Source organism: Zonotrichia leucophrys, chromosome 9, assembly GCF_028769735.1.
Source record: "Zonotrichia leucophrys gambelii isolate GWCS_2022_RI chromosome 9, RI_Zleu_2.0, whole genome shotgun sequence".
Taxonomy (NCBI): Eukaryota; Metazoa; Chordata; class Aves; order Passeriformes; family Passerellidae; genus Zonotrichia; species Zonotrichia leucophrys.
In genome coordinates, this window is record NC_088179.1 from 10,749,290 (window position 1) to 10,769,213 (window position 19,924).

The 19,924-nt window shown below is 39.1% G+C and overlaps 2 protein-coding genes across 5 annotated transcripts in view; both read left to right on the forward strand.

Moving 5' to 3' along the window:
- RASA2 (RAS p21 protein activator 2) overlaps positions 1-5,294 on the forward strand; it is a 45,120-nt gene extending 39,826 nt beyond the window's left edge. For all 3 annotated transcript variants that reach the window (XM_064720846.1, XM_064720847.1, XM_064720849.1), the window contains 4 exons: positions 351-559; positions 1,220-1,323; positions 1,895-2,084; positions 2,923-5,294. In XM_064720846.1, coding sequence (XP_064576916.1) covers positions 351-559; positions 1,220-1,323; positions 1,895-2,084; positions 2,923-2,953 — 534 coding nt within the window. In that variant the 3' untranslated portion in view covers positions 2,954-5,294. The remainder of the gene's footprint in view (positions 1-350; positions 560-1,219; positions 1,324-1,894; positions 2,085-2,922) is intronic.
- A 6,144-nt stretch (positions 5,295-11,438) lies between these two features.
- RNF7 (ring finger protein 7) lies at positions 11,439-19,814 on the forward strand. 2 transcript variants are annotated; one of them, XM_064720982.1, is made up of 3 exons: positions 11,439-11,669; positions 14,680-14,727; positions 16,173-19,814. In XM_064720982.1, the coding sequence occupies exons 1-3, from the start codon at positions 11,499-11,501 to the stop codon at positions 16,227-16,229; spliced, it is 276 nt and encodes a 91-aa protein (XP_064577052.1). In that variant the 5' UTR covers positions 11,439-11,498; the 3' UTR covers positions 16,230-19,814. The 2 variants fall into 2 exon arrangements, with proteins under 2 accessions (XP_064577052.1, XP_064577051.1); XM_064720981.1 differs by having other exon boundaries at positions 11,459-11,676.
- Positions 19,815-19,924: the final 110 nt, after the last annotated feature.

The following is a 19,924-nucleotide window of genomic DNA, read 5'->3' on the forward strand; positions in this document are numbered from 1 at the left end:
ACTAAGGCCAGTGATGGCTAAAGGAGAGAGAGACTTGTGGGAATCTTCTGTGCTGAAGAATGAAGGTCATGCTTCTTGAAATCTGGGGTCACACTGAAAGATATGTGGATGAAGAAGACAGAAGATGCATCCTGTTCTAATTTCTTAGATGAGAACACAGGGAGCTGTTCTGGCAGGGCTTTTCTGCTCTGTGTAGTTGCAAGAGGTGAAAAGTCTGCTGTTCTCCCTTGTCTCACTTTCTGTCTTAGAGTTTTTGCAATTGCCCGAGCACTGAAATCTATTTTTACATATTTGAAGTTGCTCGGTAACTGGATTTTTTTACTCAGCAGAATAATATGTTTCTTCTACAGATGTTTCAAGTACTCCATGGAGAAAAGCCACTCTATATCCAAGCCAATAACTGTGTAGAAGCCAGCGAGTGGATAGAGGCTCTGTGCCGGGTGACCAGGTGCAACCAGAGGAGGCTGAGCTTCTACCACCCCTCTGCTTTCCTGAACGGGAGCTGGCTGTGCTGCAAGGCCACGGCCGAGAGCACCGAGGGCTGCGCGCGCTGCACCGCGTAAGTGCCGCCCGCCCGGGCCGGAGCCTCTGCAGCTCCCACACAGCCAGCAGGGCTTTCCCTCTCGTTCTGCTCAATGCCACACTGACCTGCCAGGGGAGCAGGCACACACTGCTGCATTTCTGTTACTTTGGGTGCCACCCCGTGGAGGGAACCTGCTCAGCATGAAAAGCACAAATACCCTGCTTCTGAGATCTCTTCATGCAGAATAATGGATTTAATTCACATGCCAGGTTGCATGAAGAAATATGACACACCAGAAAGTTCAGCCTGAAAGTCTTCTCTGCTTAATGACTTTGTCTTGTTCTTTACAATCACTTCACATACTTGAAAGGAGTGCCCTAAGAAAGTCAGCTAAATAATCTTGCATGTAGATTTGACAAATCATTTGGGTTTTGTAGGTATGTTAGAAAAACTAATAACATCTTAAAATGGTTTAATGTCTTTTTAGAAGCTGCTGATTTCTGAAAACAAAGAAATGCTTTGATTTCTTTTAAAAATAAATTTGTCCTTAACTGGGTAGGTTATATAAACTACATACTAAGTTTTGTGAAACTGTCTATGCGTGGTAAACATATTAAAAGGCTATGTGTAATGAAAAAGAATCTGTTTTACTTGCTTTCAAGAATTATTGATTACCTGTCTGTGTTCACCTTTTAGAGATGTTCCTGCTGATACTCAAATTGAGATTGATGGAGACAGAGAGACGGAAAGAATTTACTCCCTTTTCACCATCAACAGGTCTAAATTACAGAAGTTGGAAGGTACCCAAATGATAATTAAGAAGAATTACACTGATATTCAGTTCTAGTTCTCTAGAGCAAGAATATAAATTTTGAACAATTAACTGAATTTAATGATTCACCTGGAAATAATAGAAAATAGAGAAAGAGATAGAAGATAAAAATTCAAAGTGCCTGATGTTCTTCAGGCGTTTTTTTTTACAATAGATATCAGGCATTGTTCTACCTGAATTTCCATATGTGTAATATTTTAATAGTTTAAACTGCAACTGTAGGTGGTGCTTTTCTGCCTTTGTTGTCCCTTTCCTTACTATCTGATGAATATTAGGCTGTAAGGAAACGCTGAACTTCTCTTAATGTGAAGAGGACAGAGCTGGATGCTCAAGATGCTGAACAGAGCTAGCAGAACATAAGCTATAGACTTGTAGATACATTTAATTGATACTGCCTCCTGCTTTTATCTTAATCCACTTTATGTATAAGCCTGAGTAACTTTACATTTCAGAATGTTGGAGTTACCATTTGCATGGGAGTTAGATTTGGTTTTTAATTGTTGAAATTCTAAATGAGATGATTGTGATTGTTTTTGCAGAGGCTTGTGGAAGTATAGCAGTCTATCAAGGTCCTCGGAAAGAACCAGATGATTATTCCAACTTCACCATAGAAGATTCTGTAGCCACTTTTCATACACTTCAGCAGATAATAGATATAATAGAAAAACTGGATGAATCACATGAAAAATACCAGAAGAAGAGATCATCTAGTGCCAAATACGGTAGTGAGTAAGTATCTTGTGTAACTTTGACATTGATAAATGTATATTTTGAAAACAATAAATCATGGGCCAGAGATAATGAAGGTAGAGTTAGACAACACAGACATGGAGAGAATGGTACATCATTTGTAATAGTGCAGCTTTTTAGCAGTTGTTGAAGATCCGAGTTCTTCTGGTGTGGATTCATCTGTTCCTGTTGGGATTCCTGTAATTGGGTGCAGTGACTCTTTTGTTTCCTTGCAACTTGGCATTTGAAGTGCACACAAAATTTATCTATAACAGTATGCCTGCCTTTTTTTTTTTTCTTCTCAAAAAAAATTTGGCTAAATAATTGAAGTATCAAGTTATATGAAACTGTCAAAATTTTACTGCAGAAACATATCTTTTAGTAGCATATTTACTGTTTGTATTTCACTTGCCATACTCGATGATAAATACTATTTCTTATGAATGTAAAAATCTGTTCTTTGGAGCACATTGTTGTTCCAGAGCACATTCTTTGATTCTCTTTAATCCTGGCTTATGCCTCTGGAACACCACTGGCAAGTTTTTAGATTTTGTCTTTGTATCACTAAGGATTGATTGAAGGAAAGGAAAAATAAAGAAAAGCTCAAAACCTGGTATGGTTTGCTTAGGTTAGTGTTTGACCCAAGTTTTTCAGGAAAATTGACTGTGATTTAGAAGTCCCATGTGAAAGTAAATGAGGTTTTTGAAAATCACTAAATTTCACAATTAATGGTAGAAATTGGGGTTTTTTGCTTGATAAATTAAAATTGCATGATGAGAACTAGAAAGCAAATGTTAATCTTAAAAGTATTTACATATAATATTTTGGTTTTTTGCAGAGAAAATCCAATTGTTGGAAAAGTTTCCTAACAAAAACCAACTGGCCCACTTGGATGAAAAAAGAAACTGGAAATGTTCTAGTGTTTTGGTTTTTTGTTTGTTTTTTTTTTTAATTCACTATATGCATTTTTGCAAAATATTTAAGAATGAACATAAATGCTAGTTGTGTTGACAATCTATTTAATATTTAAGAGAAAAATACCTTCTTGGAAATCTGGTTTTTAAGGTTTATTCTCATTTTGCTGAAGAACTTGAAGTTCCAGGTTCTTGAAATAACAGATGTGAATAAATCTAAAGGTTGTTTTGCCATTGTTTTCTTATTGGAAAGAACTTTGTAAAGAAATAAGCTTTTTCATGGAAGAAAATCCACACTGCATTTGTTGGTTGGATTACATCTCAGTACATACACTGCAAACTTACATGAGTTTACCATGAGTGCCTGCCCTGCTGATACGGATCTCGAAATAGAAATCCCAGGATCTTATGATGTGGAAAAGATCTGAAGCTTTACACTCAATACATTTGACTTTTTTTTTTCCTTGTATTAGGTGTTGTCAGGACTTGGTTTATCTACAGTTGAAGTTCTACAGAACCATGCAGTATGCTGCAAATAATCTGGACAGCAAATACCAGTGTTAGTTGAGTTATTAAGTACTAAAGAAGAAATCAGGGAACTTACGTTGTACCTCTTGTTTACATTTGGAGTGAGTAATATATGGAGTGACTTTAGACCACTATCTATTTTCTTTAGCAGTTTTTAAGGTACATATTTTTACTTAATCTGAAAAGAAATGCAGGGTAGTAACATTCTTGTTAAATAGGTTTGCCTTCAGATAGAAAAATTGAAGTGTGAACAGATTGTGGTTAAGTACTGATCAATTAACATCATCCCATGTATGATTTAACTTCTTTTTATAAAAAGTAATAACTACGTCCAGCTCAACTTTTGACTACAAATCTAATAAATAATCTCTATTATAATCACTCAAAGCACTTTAGATATCTGGACTATCCCAGATTATTTTTAGATACTTTGTAGTATCTGCTTGTTATGATCAGTTGAATGATCAACATTGTTTTGTCTTTAAACAATGCTTCAGTGAATATTTTTGTATCTTTAGTTACATAGATTCGTATTTGCCACTTAACATGATTTTAAACTGGCATTCCTGACTTCAGTAAGATTAATTTTTGCTCACTTTGTCTGAGAAGTTAGTTTTCTGCTGAGAAAAAGTATATGTATATAACCAGGAAGAAGCAAAGGTATTACTGTGGCAACTTTGCTTCATCAGTATTAAATACAATGGTACTCCTTGGAATATTATTTTTAATAAAAGTTGTATGTGGTACTTTTATTTTTTAAAGCATTTTCTGTGGGGTCTTTTGTTGTTTTGTGGGGTATTTTTTAGGTTTTGTTTTGTTTTTCCAATCACAATTTGGCCAAATTAATTAGGAATGTAACTTAGACTAGAAATCCACAATGCTTGAAACAGTAAGGTGTTGGAATTACCACACATTTATTATACTGTTGGAAGAAGGCTTTCTATAATGGAAGCAAGGTGGTAAGACAGGATTGAAATTTCTTTGGAATGAATGTAACTTGTTAAAATGACTTCATTTTAATACCAAGGTATTTTAGAATATCTGGGATTCAGTACTAGGACCTGCAACATCACAATCATTTAATCACCTCAGCTGGTTTTGTCTTTTCCTTTTTTTACACATTTGATGTGTTCAACAGGACTTTTATTTGCCAACAGTTAAAAGTGAGGGAGAATACAGCAATGCAACTGGATGTGTTTTGCCAAGGTAAAGATAAATTGCCATTAATCAAAAACTGCCATTAAACAAAGTTGAATGTGGTTGAGGGTCAGAATTATGGTTTGTTGTATATGAATTAACCCAGTGGCAAACCCTCTTCCTTGGAGCCATTTTCTGCTGTTTTCAAATTAAAATTTATGAAAAATTATGTAGTATACTCTTGCAATGTTGGGGTTTTATAATATGCACTTTTTTTTTTTTTTTGCTTTGGTACTGGAATATTGAGGAAAAAAAACCCAGAAGTCCATTGAATATTTGTGACCCTTAAGATTTGATTTATCATTTTATAATGTTTTAAAGTACAGTAGATGTTCTAGAATTTAATTAGGTACAAGTAGAATAATTAATAATAAAAGTTGCATTCATTTTGATTAGTGTAGAAAAGTGATGTTATTCAGTAATTAGTTCTGTTAGGATTGTAAAAGTTTTAATGTTATTATGATGTATTGTTGAATGTATTTTTATTTAAATTTTATTTTCTTATCAAGACATTAAAATGTTTTGTAACATTGCTTGAGAATAACTCAGAAATAAATTACAACAAACCTGAGATCAGCTGTGTGTTTCCTGTGAGGCCTGGCTGTTGAAAATGGTAGCATTGAACTGAATGAGTGGGGGTTACATACAGGACTTGGGGTAAAGAGAGAAACCTGATTGATGGTGGGGGCAGAAGCCACCAGAATTGACCTGGGGGATGTGGCATCTGCAGATTGTTGCATTCTGAATTGGTGCCTGGGGAGAGAAGTGCTGGTTCATCATTTGGTGTAGGAGCATCAGAGAAGCCTTGGCAATTTGACAGTGTTGAAGAAGTTTGTAATGATTAGTCTGCTGAGTTGGAAGATAGCTGGTACTGTGTTGTTAGGGTTAGGTGACTCATTTTTTTTTCTTGTTACACTGATTTGTGTTCCATTACCTGTGCTGTGTACCAGGATGGGCTGTAGAATTTGTCAGAACTATTTAAAATATATTGCATGTGGAAAAAAAAAAAGTTTACTTTTCTCAATCTGCTTTCTTTTCTTTATGTAATCTGGGCACTTTTTTTGCAACCCACTCTCCCCTCCTGTTCTTCTGGGCATTTTTTATAAGGAAGTTTTGTACAAGTGCTTTTTAGTGCACTGAGGTGTTTTGTTTCCTTGTGCAGAGAACTGACCTGTTGTCCTTTGTTGCCGGCATGGAAGTTTTTGTCAGGAGTTACTGTGCAAACCTTCCAGCAATTTTGATTAATTTTGATTAATCTTTAGTAAGATGTATTAAGGCCCAGTATGAGTGGTCACTACATTTGCAGAGATTTGAAAGCAGAGGAATATAAAGTTGGAAGTACAGGAGGAAAATTTTTTCAGTGAACATCAAAAATAAGAATTGCATGTGTTCTGTAATAATTACAGCAGATTGATCCTTTCTTTTCTCTGCTAATATGCTGCCATCTCTGACCATTCCACTGAGCAGAGTTTTCTCTAACCTGTGACACCAGAAGGGTATTCCCATTTCAGATCTGTAGACATGCCACTTAGTGGTGCACTTGGCAGTGTTGGGTTAACGGTTGAGCTTGATGATCTTAAGGGTCTTTCCTAATCTAAATTATTCTATTAATAAATATATGATAAATGCTTTACAATACATTACCTTTAATTCCTGGTCAGCTGTATGGCAAAGTTTGCAACATTTACTCACATGTGATAAGGACAGATCCTGTATTATGTTAAGAAGAGCATACACATCAAATCCAAATTAGGCCAATAAGATCCCAGTTAGAAGCAACTTCTAGTAGAATGGACAAATGCATGAAATTTAGTTGAAGTTCTTACTTACAGAAGCATATTTAACTAAGGTTGGTGTGATTTATGCACATTAAATAAACCAGAAATTCTTTAACAGCAGTAAGGAGAGTATATCAGTGTTACTGTGTCCAGCTGTGATGAGACTGCTGCTGAAATACTTTGTGTATTCCTGGGATTGATCATCATAAACAATGTTAAAAAAAAAAAAAATCAGAGTTGAAGAGCAGAGTTGCAAGCATTGGAAATATAGCCTGTAATTCAGCTAAATTACTTTAAAAGACACTGTATGTACTTAAATCAGGGACAAAAATGTTGAAATTGGTTGCTGTGCAATGAGAATAAGATTTTAAAAGATCCAGTGGCTACAGTGTTCAGGAAAGGCTGTGCTTTGTAAGCATTTAATTAGGTACAAAAATTAAGAATTTTAATTAGGTATTCTTGGTAAGAATATTTTGGATATTTTTTTTTACTAAAAGCAAATATATGACCTTGCTGAAATGCTTTTAAAATATTCTTTATGTTCATAAATGTTTATGGCAAGTAACAAAATTCATCCATCTTGCTTAATACAATTTTGCATAGAAGATCTTGTATGATCAAGATTTTTAAGTGTTTGAGTCCATCATTATTTTAGCATAATTACTACTGCAAACGCCATGGCAGTTGTATGAAATCTAGTTAACAATTTCACCGAAAAGAGGATGTAAATCATTATACAGTTTTTAGAAACTTTAAATCCAAACAATTGGATCAAAGAATTTGTTTGCTTTAAGGGATTGTGAATTGTTCCCCACTTTCATCTTTTCTTTTTTGGTCATTCCTCGTACACAGGGGAAAAAAAGCCGAGAGGATTATAGAACAGCCAGAGTAAACCTACTGTGGAATTCAAGGCTCACAGGTGAAAATCTCCTACCTGCTCCCTCTGATTTCTCCCAAGATCCAGGATGTCCTGTGCTGTGTGGTGGCAGACTGCAGTGTGGCAGCAGCAGGGAGGGAGGCTGGTGAGTTATCCTGAGCAGCGGCGGCTCCAAGGGCAGCACCTCCCTCCCTCCCTCCCTCCCTCCCGGAGCTCAGCCCTCGCCTGCTGCTGCTGAGGGCACAGAAACAAGCCTGGGAAAAGCAGGGAGCAGAGACAAAATGAGTTAGAAGGAAACTCCCCTTTAAGAATCAAGTGATTTACAGTAATGCAGCAGTACAGACCTGACAATTAGCTGCATCTTTCACCCACAGACCTCTAAAGTACTTAATGAAAGAAGAGGAAGTATCTACAATTCAGTCTCTTCCTTCCATACCAGGTAACTTAAGGCACTGTGCTTTGTGCAGCAATACAAATTTGAAAAGTCCAAAAGGAAAGATAGAACTTTTTGAAACACAAACAAATAATTCATCTAGCTTCCTCCTGAGTAGTGCATTTATATTCCATTTGAGTTCCTCCATGCTGTCATGGTGTGACATGGATAGGGGTTTGTTATTTTATTATTATTTATATACATACTTGAATTTAAATGCATATTTTTGGCACTACCTTGGCCAAAATCTAGAAGTAGAAATGTAGGTCAAGGTAAAAAAAAATAGTTGTGACATGGTACACAGGATATAACATCTGCAAAGGTGAATAATGAGAAGTAAAGTTCACCTGTGCAACACCTTCCAGAATTTAAATATGTGAGTAAAGGAAGTTTCTACAGGCAAGTTACACAGCTTCTCTTTGTAGTGTTTTTATTTTTTGTTTGGGGTTTTAGGGATTTTTTTTGAGGATGGGAGGTTTGGTGTGGATTGGAGGTCTAGATTTTCTAAGAGTGGCTTTTGGGGTCCATCCTGATACTAGGCAGGACCCAAATATCAGAGATGTTAAAAATAGTAAGACAGACTGTGCTACCTCACAACTTTATAGGAAGTGTCTATATTTCCAAATAGGAGGGGGCTGTGCCCCTGCACAACAACAGAGCAACATAATTTGTTTTCCAGTTTTCAATTGAGAATGCAGTTCTATTCTCTAACAGCTAACTACAGTTAAAATAGGCAAAATTTTAATTAAAGAATGGATATGGGATAGACATCTAACCTGAAAATCAGCACTGTTCAGAGGTAATTGTAATAGCTGAGTTTTACTCCAGAGTAAAACAATTAGCAAACAAAACCACAGTATAGAATTTCATAAAGCAGTCAGAGGTCTTTGTGTCTCTGGTTTTTAATCTCTGCTGCAGAAGGAGACATGGATGAGCCAGGGTGTTGTGTGAAGAATGGAGAAGTTCCAAGGGTTTAGACTTGATTAAAGCAGCTCAGCAAAGTCAGGATCTCTTTAGTGTCTAGTGACACAGGGTTTTCCATTAAAGCAGAGAAGTTTATTTGCAAAAGTCATTAAGGCTTTTTTAAATAACTTCTGTAAGGATTTCCCTTCTGTGTATTATGTGTCATGAACTTTTGTTTCACTTGAAGAGTAAAGCACAATGCATTTAAGAATTTGAATTATTGCTACTTCTCAGTCTTTGAGCTCATTCCTGGACTTTTATGAAGTTCATGCCCAATCACATACATTTATAGGAATATCAGGAATATTGCTGTGCAGCAATATATTTGTGTGATTTCCTCCCATGCAGTGAGATGCTCCCAGTGCAAAAGCACAGTTTATTCCAATGCATTGTTTCCCTAACTCCTGTTGTGATTTCCTTTATATTTCTACATGCCGGCTACATACTTCTATTTCACAGAAGCTGTACCTATCAGCATTGGAGTCTGTTTTCTATTTTGGCAATTGCACCTGGCAGCTTCAGTAAACCCTTAGGAACTGCTACAGTGGGTTTGTGACAGGTGGTGTGCTCATACACTGCTGTTCCCTGTGCTCCATTCCTGTCTTGCAGCCCCACCGTAGCCAAGTCTCAGCCCCACTGGCCATTAATAGACCCGTGTAGCATATCCTATAGGGAAAGAGGCACAGAGAGACACAGATAACCAGAGTTTAAGAAATAGTTTTGGCAGAGGAGTATGCTTAAGTTGTTTTCCTTGGCAGATAAATTGACATGGTCCTCAAGTGTTTTGATATATGTTAATCTATTGACAGAACAAACAGTAAGTGGGATAATACAGTCCAGTACATGCATCAGTTGGCCAAGATAAACACATACTTACATAACTGTTCTTTGCATTATCATAAAACTGACATTTTTGTCAAGGCTTTGTTTTTAATAAAAATAATTTTCACAGAATCTCAGAATCACTAGGTTGGAAGATATCTTCAAGATCATAGAGTCCAACCCATGCCCTAACTTCTCAACTAAACCATGGCACCCAGTGCCACATCCAGGGATGGTGACTCCACCACCTCCCTGGGCAGGCCATTCCAGTACTTTATCACTCTTTCTATAAAACACTTTTTCCTAATATCCAACCTATATTTCTCTTAGTGCAGCTTAAGACTGTGTCTTCTTGTTCTGTCAGTGCTGCCTGGAGAAAGAGACCAACCCCACCTGACTACAGGCACCTTTCAGGGAGGTGTACAGTGATGAGGAGACCCCTGCCTCTCCTTTGCTCCTGGCTGAGCACCCCCAGCTCCCTCAGTGCTTCCTCACAGGGCTTGTGTTCTTTTTCCCCATTCTGCAGCACACAATTGGCTTTAATTCTAGCTGAACAATCCCTCGATGGGCTGAAAGGAACTTGGTTGGAGTTCTCATTTTTAGATATTCAATTTGGAATGTTTTCAGTGAATGAGATGAGCAGATGCCCAGTCTGAAAAATGTGGTTTTTATTTACAATGAAAACCAGTGACAATGTACATAGGGAAAACCCTCTGAAAGAGCTGTTGTGGGTGTGTGCCACTATCCCATGTGTCACCTCCAGTCGTGTGTGGCTGCAGGGGACAGGTGAATTACAGACTGCCAGAACTACTCCTCAAAAATGCCTTGGAATTTTTCTTACACAGCTCTTTGGCTGATAAAATAGCAACAAAATCATTTTTAGGTGGGAAGCTATCACTTTATTTCTCTAAGGCAGTATGGACAGAGTCAAAGGTGCCTGTGTCATATTTGCTCTACTTTCACAGCTAATCTAAGTGTGGTTTGTATTTGACTTTGCATCATGTACAGCACATGTGTGATGGTTTGACAGCACTCAAACACAATTATAATCTCTGTCACAGTTTGCTCTTAGAACTGAAAAATTGCATCAGTTAGGGATACAAGGCAAATTGTATAAATCTAAAAACCCCAAAACTTCAACGGAATTTTCTTTTTTTAAATTTCTATTTAGAGGTAGTAGACATTTTACATAGCAGAAATTTAATGTACCTAATTTTTTTTTAAAAATATTTAATACTTTTTGGATTACATCTAGCCCCAGCAATTCAAATTCAGAAGTGCCATGCTGGTTTTTAAAATGGACAGAAAAGAATGATGAGTTAAAGGAGTGGAGCTGGCAAAGGGAATTGAACAATGTGGATTGAGAGAAATGTGAATCAGCCAAGCTAAAAGATCTTATTCATATGCTGTTTAATAGTGTTCAAGGTGCTTCTGAATGAATAGTTGAGTAATGTGCATAGAATCTTTAATATAATTTTATTATTTACTTTATTACCAACGTGAACAAAGTGTTACCAAGTGCTGAACTGTTTTGCTTATTCTGTCAGCAGTCTTAGGAAATGTGTTGATTTGGAGGATTGGGCTGTCTCCCCATTCTCAAGGCAGCCCAGACCACTGGTGAAGTTGTGATTGGTTCACGTGCACGCTGCGTACGAGAACATCCTTCATGAGCAATGGCAGCTCAGCACCTGCCAGGTGTCCTGCTGAAACACAGGAAGTGCCTGAAGGCTCTGTGAAGGCGTTCGGTGTCCCGGCGGGGTCTCCTCGCCCCGCGGGCCGTTCCCGCACCGCCGCCGCCGCCCCCGGGCCGGTGCCGCTCTGCGGGCGGGGCTGCGCTGCCGCCGCCGCTGCCGGAGGGTGGCGCTGCCGCCCGCGCGGCCGCCGCGTCCCCGCCCCTCCGCCATGGCCGATGTGGAGGACGGGGACGAGCCCGGCGCCCCCCACTCGCTGTCGGGCTCCGCGGGCTCCAAGGCGGGCGCTCCCGACAAGATGTTCTCGCTGAAGAAGTGGAACGCGGTGGCCATGTGGAGCTGGGACGTGGAGTGCGACACCTGCGCCATTTGCCGGGTGCAGGTCATGGGTAAGCGCCGGCCGGGCCGCCATGGCCGCGGGGCGGGGGGCCTGGGCCGGGCCTGGGGCCGTGCCCGCCGGCCCGGGCACTGCGGGCGCAGGGCAGAGGCGCGGTTTCCGGCAGACGGGGGGGTTGATCCCTCCCGCCTCCGCTTCCTCCTCCGCGCCTTCCCGGAGGAGGAGGAGAAGGAGGAGGGCCCCGCGGGGCCGAGCTGCCGCGCTCCAGGGGCCGCACGAGTGCCCCCCTGGCCGGCCGGGCCGCGCTCCGTGCGCGCCTCACGCAGGGCCTGGGCCCCGCCGGGTGTTCTGTGACCGGCCCCGGCAGTGCAGGGCCGCCCTCGTCGTGAGGGCTGGTGCTCGTGTGAGGGCAAATCCCGCAAGCACCTATTTACAGCCGGGCTGAACCGAGGGCTGCGTGCGTGGGACTGCTCTTTATGGGGTGGATTTTGTTAAGGCGTTTTTGTTAGGATGTTTTTTACGAACCAGTTACAGATGTACGTAAAAACTCATTTTTCAAATCTGTTAAACCAGGGTGTCTTACACTACTCTACAAGCGTGATTACTGGTGCAGTTTAACAATCACAAATGTACTGTGAAATCTGTTGAGTAAGGGGTTAATTTACTTGGTTTTGAAATCCACAGACTGTTTGAAAGCACCTTCATTGTTGGCTGATATTACTGTTTTTTGACATCTTTGTTAAATATGGTATTTATCTTGGTTCTTCAAAACCTGTTTAAATTCTTCCTTCACTGAGTGTGTGTATCCCATTTTTGCTCTTGGGCTGAGTCATGCTCAGTATAACTGTCCTCTCACTTGGGTGTGCAACACTCGGGCAGGACAAAGGGCCCAGCATCCCCTCCAGAGCACCTTGCTTTTGTAGGGCCAGGAACCATGATACTGGAATGAAGTCAGCATTTGATTTGACAGAAACGAGGCAAAATAAGCAATTCTGTCACTTCTCATAAATGTATTTTGCTGGGAGCCTTCTGTGGAACACAGGAGGCAAAAGGGTGTACAAGACGAAAAAAGGGGAAGCGCAGGCTGAAGTGGTGGGAAATTGATCTTTTTACATAAGCATGTTTTGAAGATTATTTGCTTTTTTATGGTAAGCAGAGACCACTCTGGAAATATGAAATTGCCGTGTAAACCATAATTTAAAAAATGTAACAAAATCTTATCCAGAGCTATTGTAAAAGTTAAAAAAAGTCACATTTTTTCATAGCTCGACCAAGAGAGTACTTTTAATCTGAAACTAGAAAAAAAAAATCTGAAAAAATCTAGTAACCGTTTTCTGGGAACAAACCACATTGTTAGAATGTGAAACTTGATCATTTCTGACTTCAGTTTAGCAATTTCGCGTTGACCCTGCCAGAGCGGGTCTGGCTCCTGTAGAGCCACTGCGTCTGCAGTAACCTCAGGTGGGAGGCAGTGCCAGGCTGGGACTGGCACTTGTTGAAGGTTAGTTTGACTTTTGCAGGGAAGGAGGTGTTAGCTGGCTCTGTTTTCTCCTGGTTTAACTCCTTGAACCAATGTGGCCTTAGATGCTGAAGGAAAGAGACAAAAATGCAGGTGTGAGCTGGGAAGCACAGGATTGCAGCTGGACTGGCTTTGCTGTCCTTATTTCAGTCTGACCCCCTTGGGGTTGTGATGTAGGAGTGGGGACAGGTTACTTTGGTGTGGTGGCAGCGATTTCTGTCCTTGGCTCTCTGTGCTGAAAACTGCAGCTCTGGGGCTCCATAGGGCAGCTGATTTATTGTGACTTTCTGCTGTCACCCCAGATCAGTGGGCTCCCACACACCATGATACAAACTGAAGCACTTCAGCTGAATCACTTCAGCTCAATCTTCCCAGCACCTTGGCCCTTAACTGCTGTTGAAATACAAATTGTAGGGATAGACAACAGGAAAGTTTTGCTTTTATCTCAATGGGCAGCTGTTTCAGAGTTCTTTGCCCTCTTTGTTCTCTATTACCTGAGAAAAGGAGGAATGTCTGGGCAGATCAATCTAAAATAGAAATACCGGCCCTATCTGGCGGAGACTGCAACAACACTCAAATCTAAATTCCTGTAGCACATTATAGTTCTGTCTTGTGGGAGAATATGGTCCAACCAGTGACATGTAAGCCAGATTCAACCTGCAGGACACTTGTTTAAACTAGTTCCTTTTCTTTGGAGGAGATGAAGATGTGTTTGCTCACATAACAGTTGAACACTTTCTGTTGTGCATGGTTCGTGCACCTGTGTCTGTGGCAGCCTGTGTTGGGGCAAAGCAGAAGCAAAGGTGCTTTTCCACTGCACTGTGTGGCACAGTGGGAAGCCTGGAAGTTGCCACTCTTGTCTTACTGAGTCCTGGAGCTGCCATCCAGTCCTAAAGCCACAGACTGGAATGCATAAAGATGATAAATATTTTTAATTAGATATTGTTCTGTATTTATTATCATATATTATCAAATGTACCACTATATTTGTATGTTTGTGACTCCTGTGAAAATTAGATGCAGGTACTTGTTAAGGGAAGCTACTATAAAAAGTAGTAGATGGTGGGAGTTGTGGTGAGAGATGCACAGCCTAAAAAATCAAAATTGTGAATGACTTCCTTAAAAGGAAATGCTGACATGTGAAAAACAAAGTCCTGTAATTAGGGTTTGGCTTTGTGCTTGCTCTGGTCTTAATATGCCTGAGTGCCTTGGCACAAATCTGTGGGCTTTTATATCTACAAAATGGAGAAGGCTTTTTTTCAGCAAAAGTTATGAAAATACCAAAGCAATGGAAAATAAACAAAACATGCTGGAGAGTTCAGAGTCCTTCTGATCTCTTTCAGATATATATTTCATTGTCATTTGCACAGTTTTAGAATTGAAGGGGGCTTTAATGTTAAAGAGCTGAACTAGACATGAAAACTTGAGCTTTTTACCTCTGTAAATTTGTATTAGAGTTTATATTTTCCTCTGACAAAGCTATTCTTAAGATGGAATCCTGAGAATCAAATTGAGTTTGTTCTTGTTTACTTTTAGATGCCTGTCTTAGATGTCAAGCTGAAAACAAACAAGAAGATTGTGTTGGTATGTAGTGACTTCATTCGCTTGTTTTTCAATTGAAGCTTCTCTCAGTATGGTGCATTTTAAGGTTTGAAGGGAATACTGATTTTATTAATGCTCAAAAGTAAACTGGTGTTTTGTCCTACATTGTATCATCTTTCTACATTAGTAATACTTTATGCTTTATTTTTGAGCATTAAAAAAAATCAGTTTTCATGTCAGCTGTGCTGTAAAACAAAACAGCTTCCAATTTCCTGTCAACACATACACAGCTAAGAGGTTTAGGTTTCTTTCATTGTGGGCATATTTGAGATCATAATGTACATTTTTGAAGTGGGTAGGAAAAAGCTGCTTTTTTCTTCAGAGGTGCATGCCAGAAAGCACAATGGTAGTGCAAGTAAAAATCCTCTGTTCTGAAATAAATGTGGGTCTGAGATAGAAAGTGGTATTTTTCCCACTCATAATTCAGAGATAATGGAGGCAATGACTTGGTTGTTCACTTTTCATTTTCAAAAGTGGAATCGCTTCAGTTTAAGCATAATCATACTTTCAATGCCAATGTATGCAAAAGAAAGTCTTAATTCTGAGTGCTTTAATTGGAAATAGTGAAAATTATCTCAAAGAATTTGCTTTAAACCTTTAAGACAACTTTTAAAGCAGTGGTAAACCTTTCCATGCTGTTGAGCTTTGTGTTTTGAAGTGTATTGTCTCAACAAAGCCACTGGGGTTTTTTGATGATGGTTTTAATGGGAATAGGGTTTTTCTGTTCAAGATATGTTAATTGGCTTGCTAAGTATTTAAGATAGACAGGAAAAATATAATTGACAGCACTCCTTTGATTGGTACCCTTGTGCTCTTGTGAGGAAAATGTGAGCTAATAAGGGCAAAAAGCAAAGTTCTAAAACATTATTCAGGAGTAAATGGGTAACAGTTTTTGTAGTGTTGGAACAGCTGTAGCCTGTGAATAACTCGTGTTGTAAAGTCCCATTTTAGACTATATACTGTGTCACACGAGCCTCCCTGCTATCACACATTGCAGTTCAAACAGTGCCTTTCACATGAGAATTTGGTGATGCACTCTGGTGTGATCCTGAGTCATAGTGCATTGGCTCTATGTTGCTACTGGGGAGGATAAAGGGAAAAACTTTCATAGTTGCACTTATTTCCTGGGTAGAACACATCCCTAAATGTGTTCATACAGTCACAAAACCCTGTCACTGTATACAAGAAGGTGAGAATATATGTGTTTCCTTTTTTAATGTTTGGAAGGAAGTAAAAGGCTCGATGGTGGAATGCATTATCATCAGGATGATTGCAATAATCCAATCTCAGGGGAGAAGTCAGTGATGACCTGTTTTGTCTGAGGTTTCCAGTGGTTATAAATATTTGAGAGTGATAGTTTGAATCTTGCTGTAGGAGTTGATTGAAGAGCTGAGTGTGACTGGAACATGTTCTTTCTTCTCTTTCAGTGGTTTGGGGAGAGTGCAATCATTCCTTCCACAATTGCTGCATGTCCTTGTGGGTGAAACAGAATAATCGCTGTCCCCTCTGCCAGCAGGACTGGGTAGTCCAGAGAATAGGCAAATAAAATCTGGAAGGATTTCTTTCTGTTGCACTTCCTGGAATGGTGTGTGTGTTATGGCCTGTGCTGATGCAGAACAGAAGGTGTCCATCAGGTGCCTCAGTGGCTGTGCCTGCTCCAGGAGCAGGGTGGGTTTGGGGCAGGCCATGGGCAGTCAGGCTCCCTGCGGGCTTCCACAATTCAAACTGGAGATGCTGCTTCAACAAAAGTATCTGCTGTGATTGGAGTGTTCTCTGCATCAGAGCATAGAAACTTAGTGCTGCAGATTATTCCCTAAACACAGAGCATTTAATCTTTTTCCATTGATAAATGAATCAAATTGAAAGGGTCACCTTACCTGGTCTGAGACACTGCATCGTTTACTTCCAGGATAAAGAAAATGTTTCCTAAGTACTATTGTATGCAAAAATACAGTCAGTGTGTTTTTTAAGAAATTATTCTGAGATTTAATCTAAAATTGACAGTGTATAAAACATTTGCTATGTGCTTTTCCCATGACACTCTATTAAACATTTCTAATTTAGGGTTTCTTTATGACTTTTGTTTTCTTGTATCTCTCAATCTGTTGCTCTGTTATATTCTATACATGATTTCTACAATCATAACATTGAAATTTAACCATGTTAATAACTTCTTTTATTTGTATTTCTGTTGGTGATTATGGAGACATGTATTTTTAATCCAAAGATTTTTTGTACAAAGCCATGTATTTGATATCAGTTAACTAGAGGTGTAGACAATCTTGCTGGTTAGCTGATTAATATAGGAAGTAAACAAAAGTGATAATTTAAGTAATCCAAGGAACGAAGGCACTAATTAAATCTAGGGAAAAAGGCTAAATTGTGATTTAATGAAAATTTGGTTAATAGAAATATCTTTATTATCTTTTTATTGGTCACAGTGTTTTGGAAGCATTTTTTCATTTTTGTGGAAATCCTGAATGTATCATCTTTGAATTTTTTCTTACAGCTGTTTAAGTGCTTGCCTTTAGCTTTGTCTTTTCCTTAAATATCCAAATTACTATGAATCTGAATATATGCTGTGGGATTTTTAAAATATATGTAACAGACAGGTAGAATTATTGCTTTCAATCTGTAACAAATTCAGGCTTAATAAAATGGTCAATTAATATGGGTAAAATTGAAGCAATATATTATGCATTGTTTACTTCAAAATTATCATCTTTAATGTTTAATGTGTTTCTCAGTAGGTGTGTTTCTATCTAATTCTAAGTACATTTAAAGAGGTTTATCTTCACTGTATGAAGTAGTTCCAATGTCTGTATCATCAAGCATATTGCAGAATTTACTGTGGGTTTGTTTAATATTGTAATCTTGGTTTTTAAGATGTGATTTTTTAAATGTAGCTTTTGTTTAATAACACACTGAGATAAAAAAATCCTGAGTCACTGTTACACTGTATCACATCAGTTGTTACTATGCCAGATGATGTCTGTCTTAAAACTGAAAACAAATGTAAAATATATTAACAGTAGTAATGAAGTGCCTCTAGCATTTACATTGTTGTGGAGTATTTCTGTTTGTGTAAAAGTATTCCCAAAATTCTTGCTAAAAAAGAAATCAGAGTGGACATGAAAATAAAGTTTAGCTGTGGCAGTCAAACTGTATCTTACCTAGCACCTGACCTCTGGTAATGCCACCTAGTCCCATCAGAGGACTTTATTCATTTTTCTTTGGTTTATAGGTGAGTATGGAGAGTACCAAACCCTGCTTTTAGCTCATGTCATGTGCATGGCAAGAGTAGCTGAGAATTACAGTTGTGGAAGAGTTTTTCTAAGTGTCAGCTCCAAGGGGTGTTGACACAAATGAGGTATTAGGAAAGTTAATGTTGAAATCAAAGCAGCTGATATTTTTGTGTATCTGTTTGCATATTTTAAGTATCTTGTTGACCAGTAATTGAGGTTCATCCAGAACAGAAGGTAATGAATTTTAAGTCCTGCATATTTTCTCTGTGATTTAGTGGTTAGCCTAAGTCCAGTCTTTCTGTGAGCTCTCCACCAGAAAACTTCTCCAAACCACACCCTGAGGTGGCCGATTAACACGGTTGTTAGTACATCCCAGTACATCCCTGTGTCCAGTTCTGCAATTGTTCACCTCTTGAAATGAAAAATCATTTTTGCTTCTCACCCAAACATACTGTTTTATGAGCAGGTAACACTACCTTAAATAGCCATTGTCAACTAATAGATTAATGCTGATCTGCTTTTCTCCAGTGTTTAATAAATGCTGAGCAGATTTGGATAAGTCAGCAAGCAAATCTCAAAAGTGACTGGAGTAATGAGTATGTGTTGAATCATCATATTGTTTGATTTTGCTTTTAATGAAGTTATGCTATTTTAGAGAAAATTTATGTTCCACAGAAACTGGGAAAGAGTCTAATTAATTGAATACAATGGTCTTTGGAGCTGTAAATGTGTCTTATGCAGGTGCCATAAACATCAGGAATTTTCTTGATTTGGTTAGGCATGAGTATACCAATAGCTGGAGTAAGCTTGAGTTCAGCCTTAGGGCCCAGCTCCCAGCCATTTGTCCTGCTGCTCTTGAGCTGTGGTGGATATTCTGGCCAAACGTAAAAAAGACCCTACTGAATTTTAGGAAATTAAAACCTTTATTTAAAAAAAAATAGCTGAAATTAAAGCTTTATTACCTCCTTCCATGCCTTTGTCTACCCAGGGTGTTATAGGAATGTGTTGCTGCAGGTCCCATTTTCAGGACAGCCAGCAGCAGAATTCCCCATTTCTCCTGCTGGCTCCGTGCAGTGCTGCCCACGCTGTGGCTGCTCTGCTGAGCCCTTTATGTAACCTCCCACCCTGGGCAGAGCTGGCCAGGCTTTCAGGTGTCTGCTTCCAATTCCCCCTGTTCTCGTGCACACACAGCAGCTTGCAGTGGATGGCCCTCTCCAGCACTCCTAGAAAAACACCTCCATGGGAATTCTGTAGAGTGCAAGCACGAGTTTTATGTCAAATGGATTCAGTGTGGACAGGATTAAACATGTAAAAACAAAACACTGCATGGTTGTAGAATGGCAAAAAGCAGCCAAGAAGGGCTTAACACTTATTATAGGGAGTCTGAAAGGTGCCTGTTATTACTCTTGATGTTTAGTTTTTGTGATTCAGCTCTTCAGCTTGCTGTAAGATTGTGAAAAAAGAAAAAAGACACTTGACCTTGACCTCAAGAGCACAGCTTGACCCCAGTGTTACTTCTTTTCTTGTTCTCATAATACTTTCCTTATATTTAAGGAAAGTTTTAACAGCCAAACCACCTGACCCCACAGCAGAAGGAGGCTTAGCCTAGTGAGTGCCACACATAATTTTTATTATTTTGAAGGGAAAAAAATGCCTTCTGGTAGGCAGCCAGCAAGTGCAGGTGGAATTTGCCTTCACTTGATTATAATCAGCTTTGTCCCTTTGTTGATGTCACCTCGGCTATATGTTGTTGCCACCTTCTTATCCAACCACTTTCTGTCATAAAGCTCAGCAGGGAAAATAAACTGAGGTCAAAACAACATATGGAAGTGTCTTGGCAAGATTTGGCTGTTCATTTGAAGTGTTTTTCTTTTTTCTGTGGGTAGGAGATGAAGTCAGAGCCGTGTTGTTTCATATAGAAGGATCATTATTTT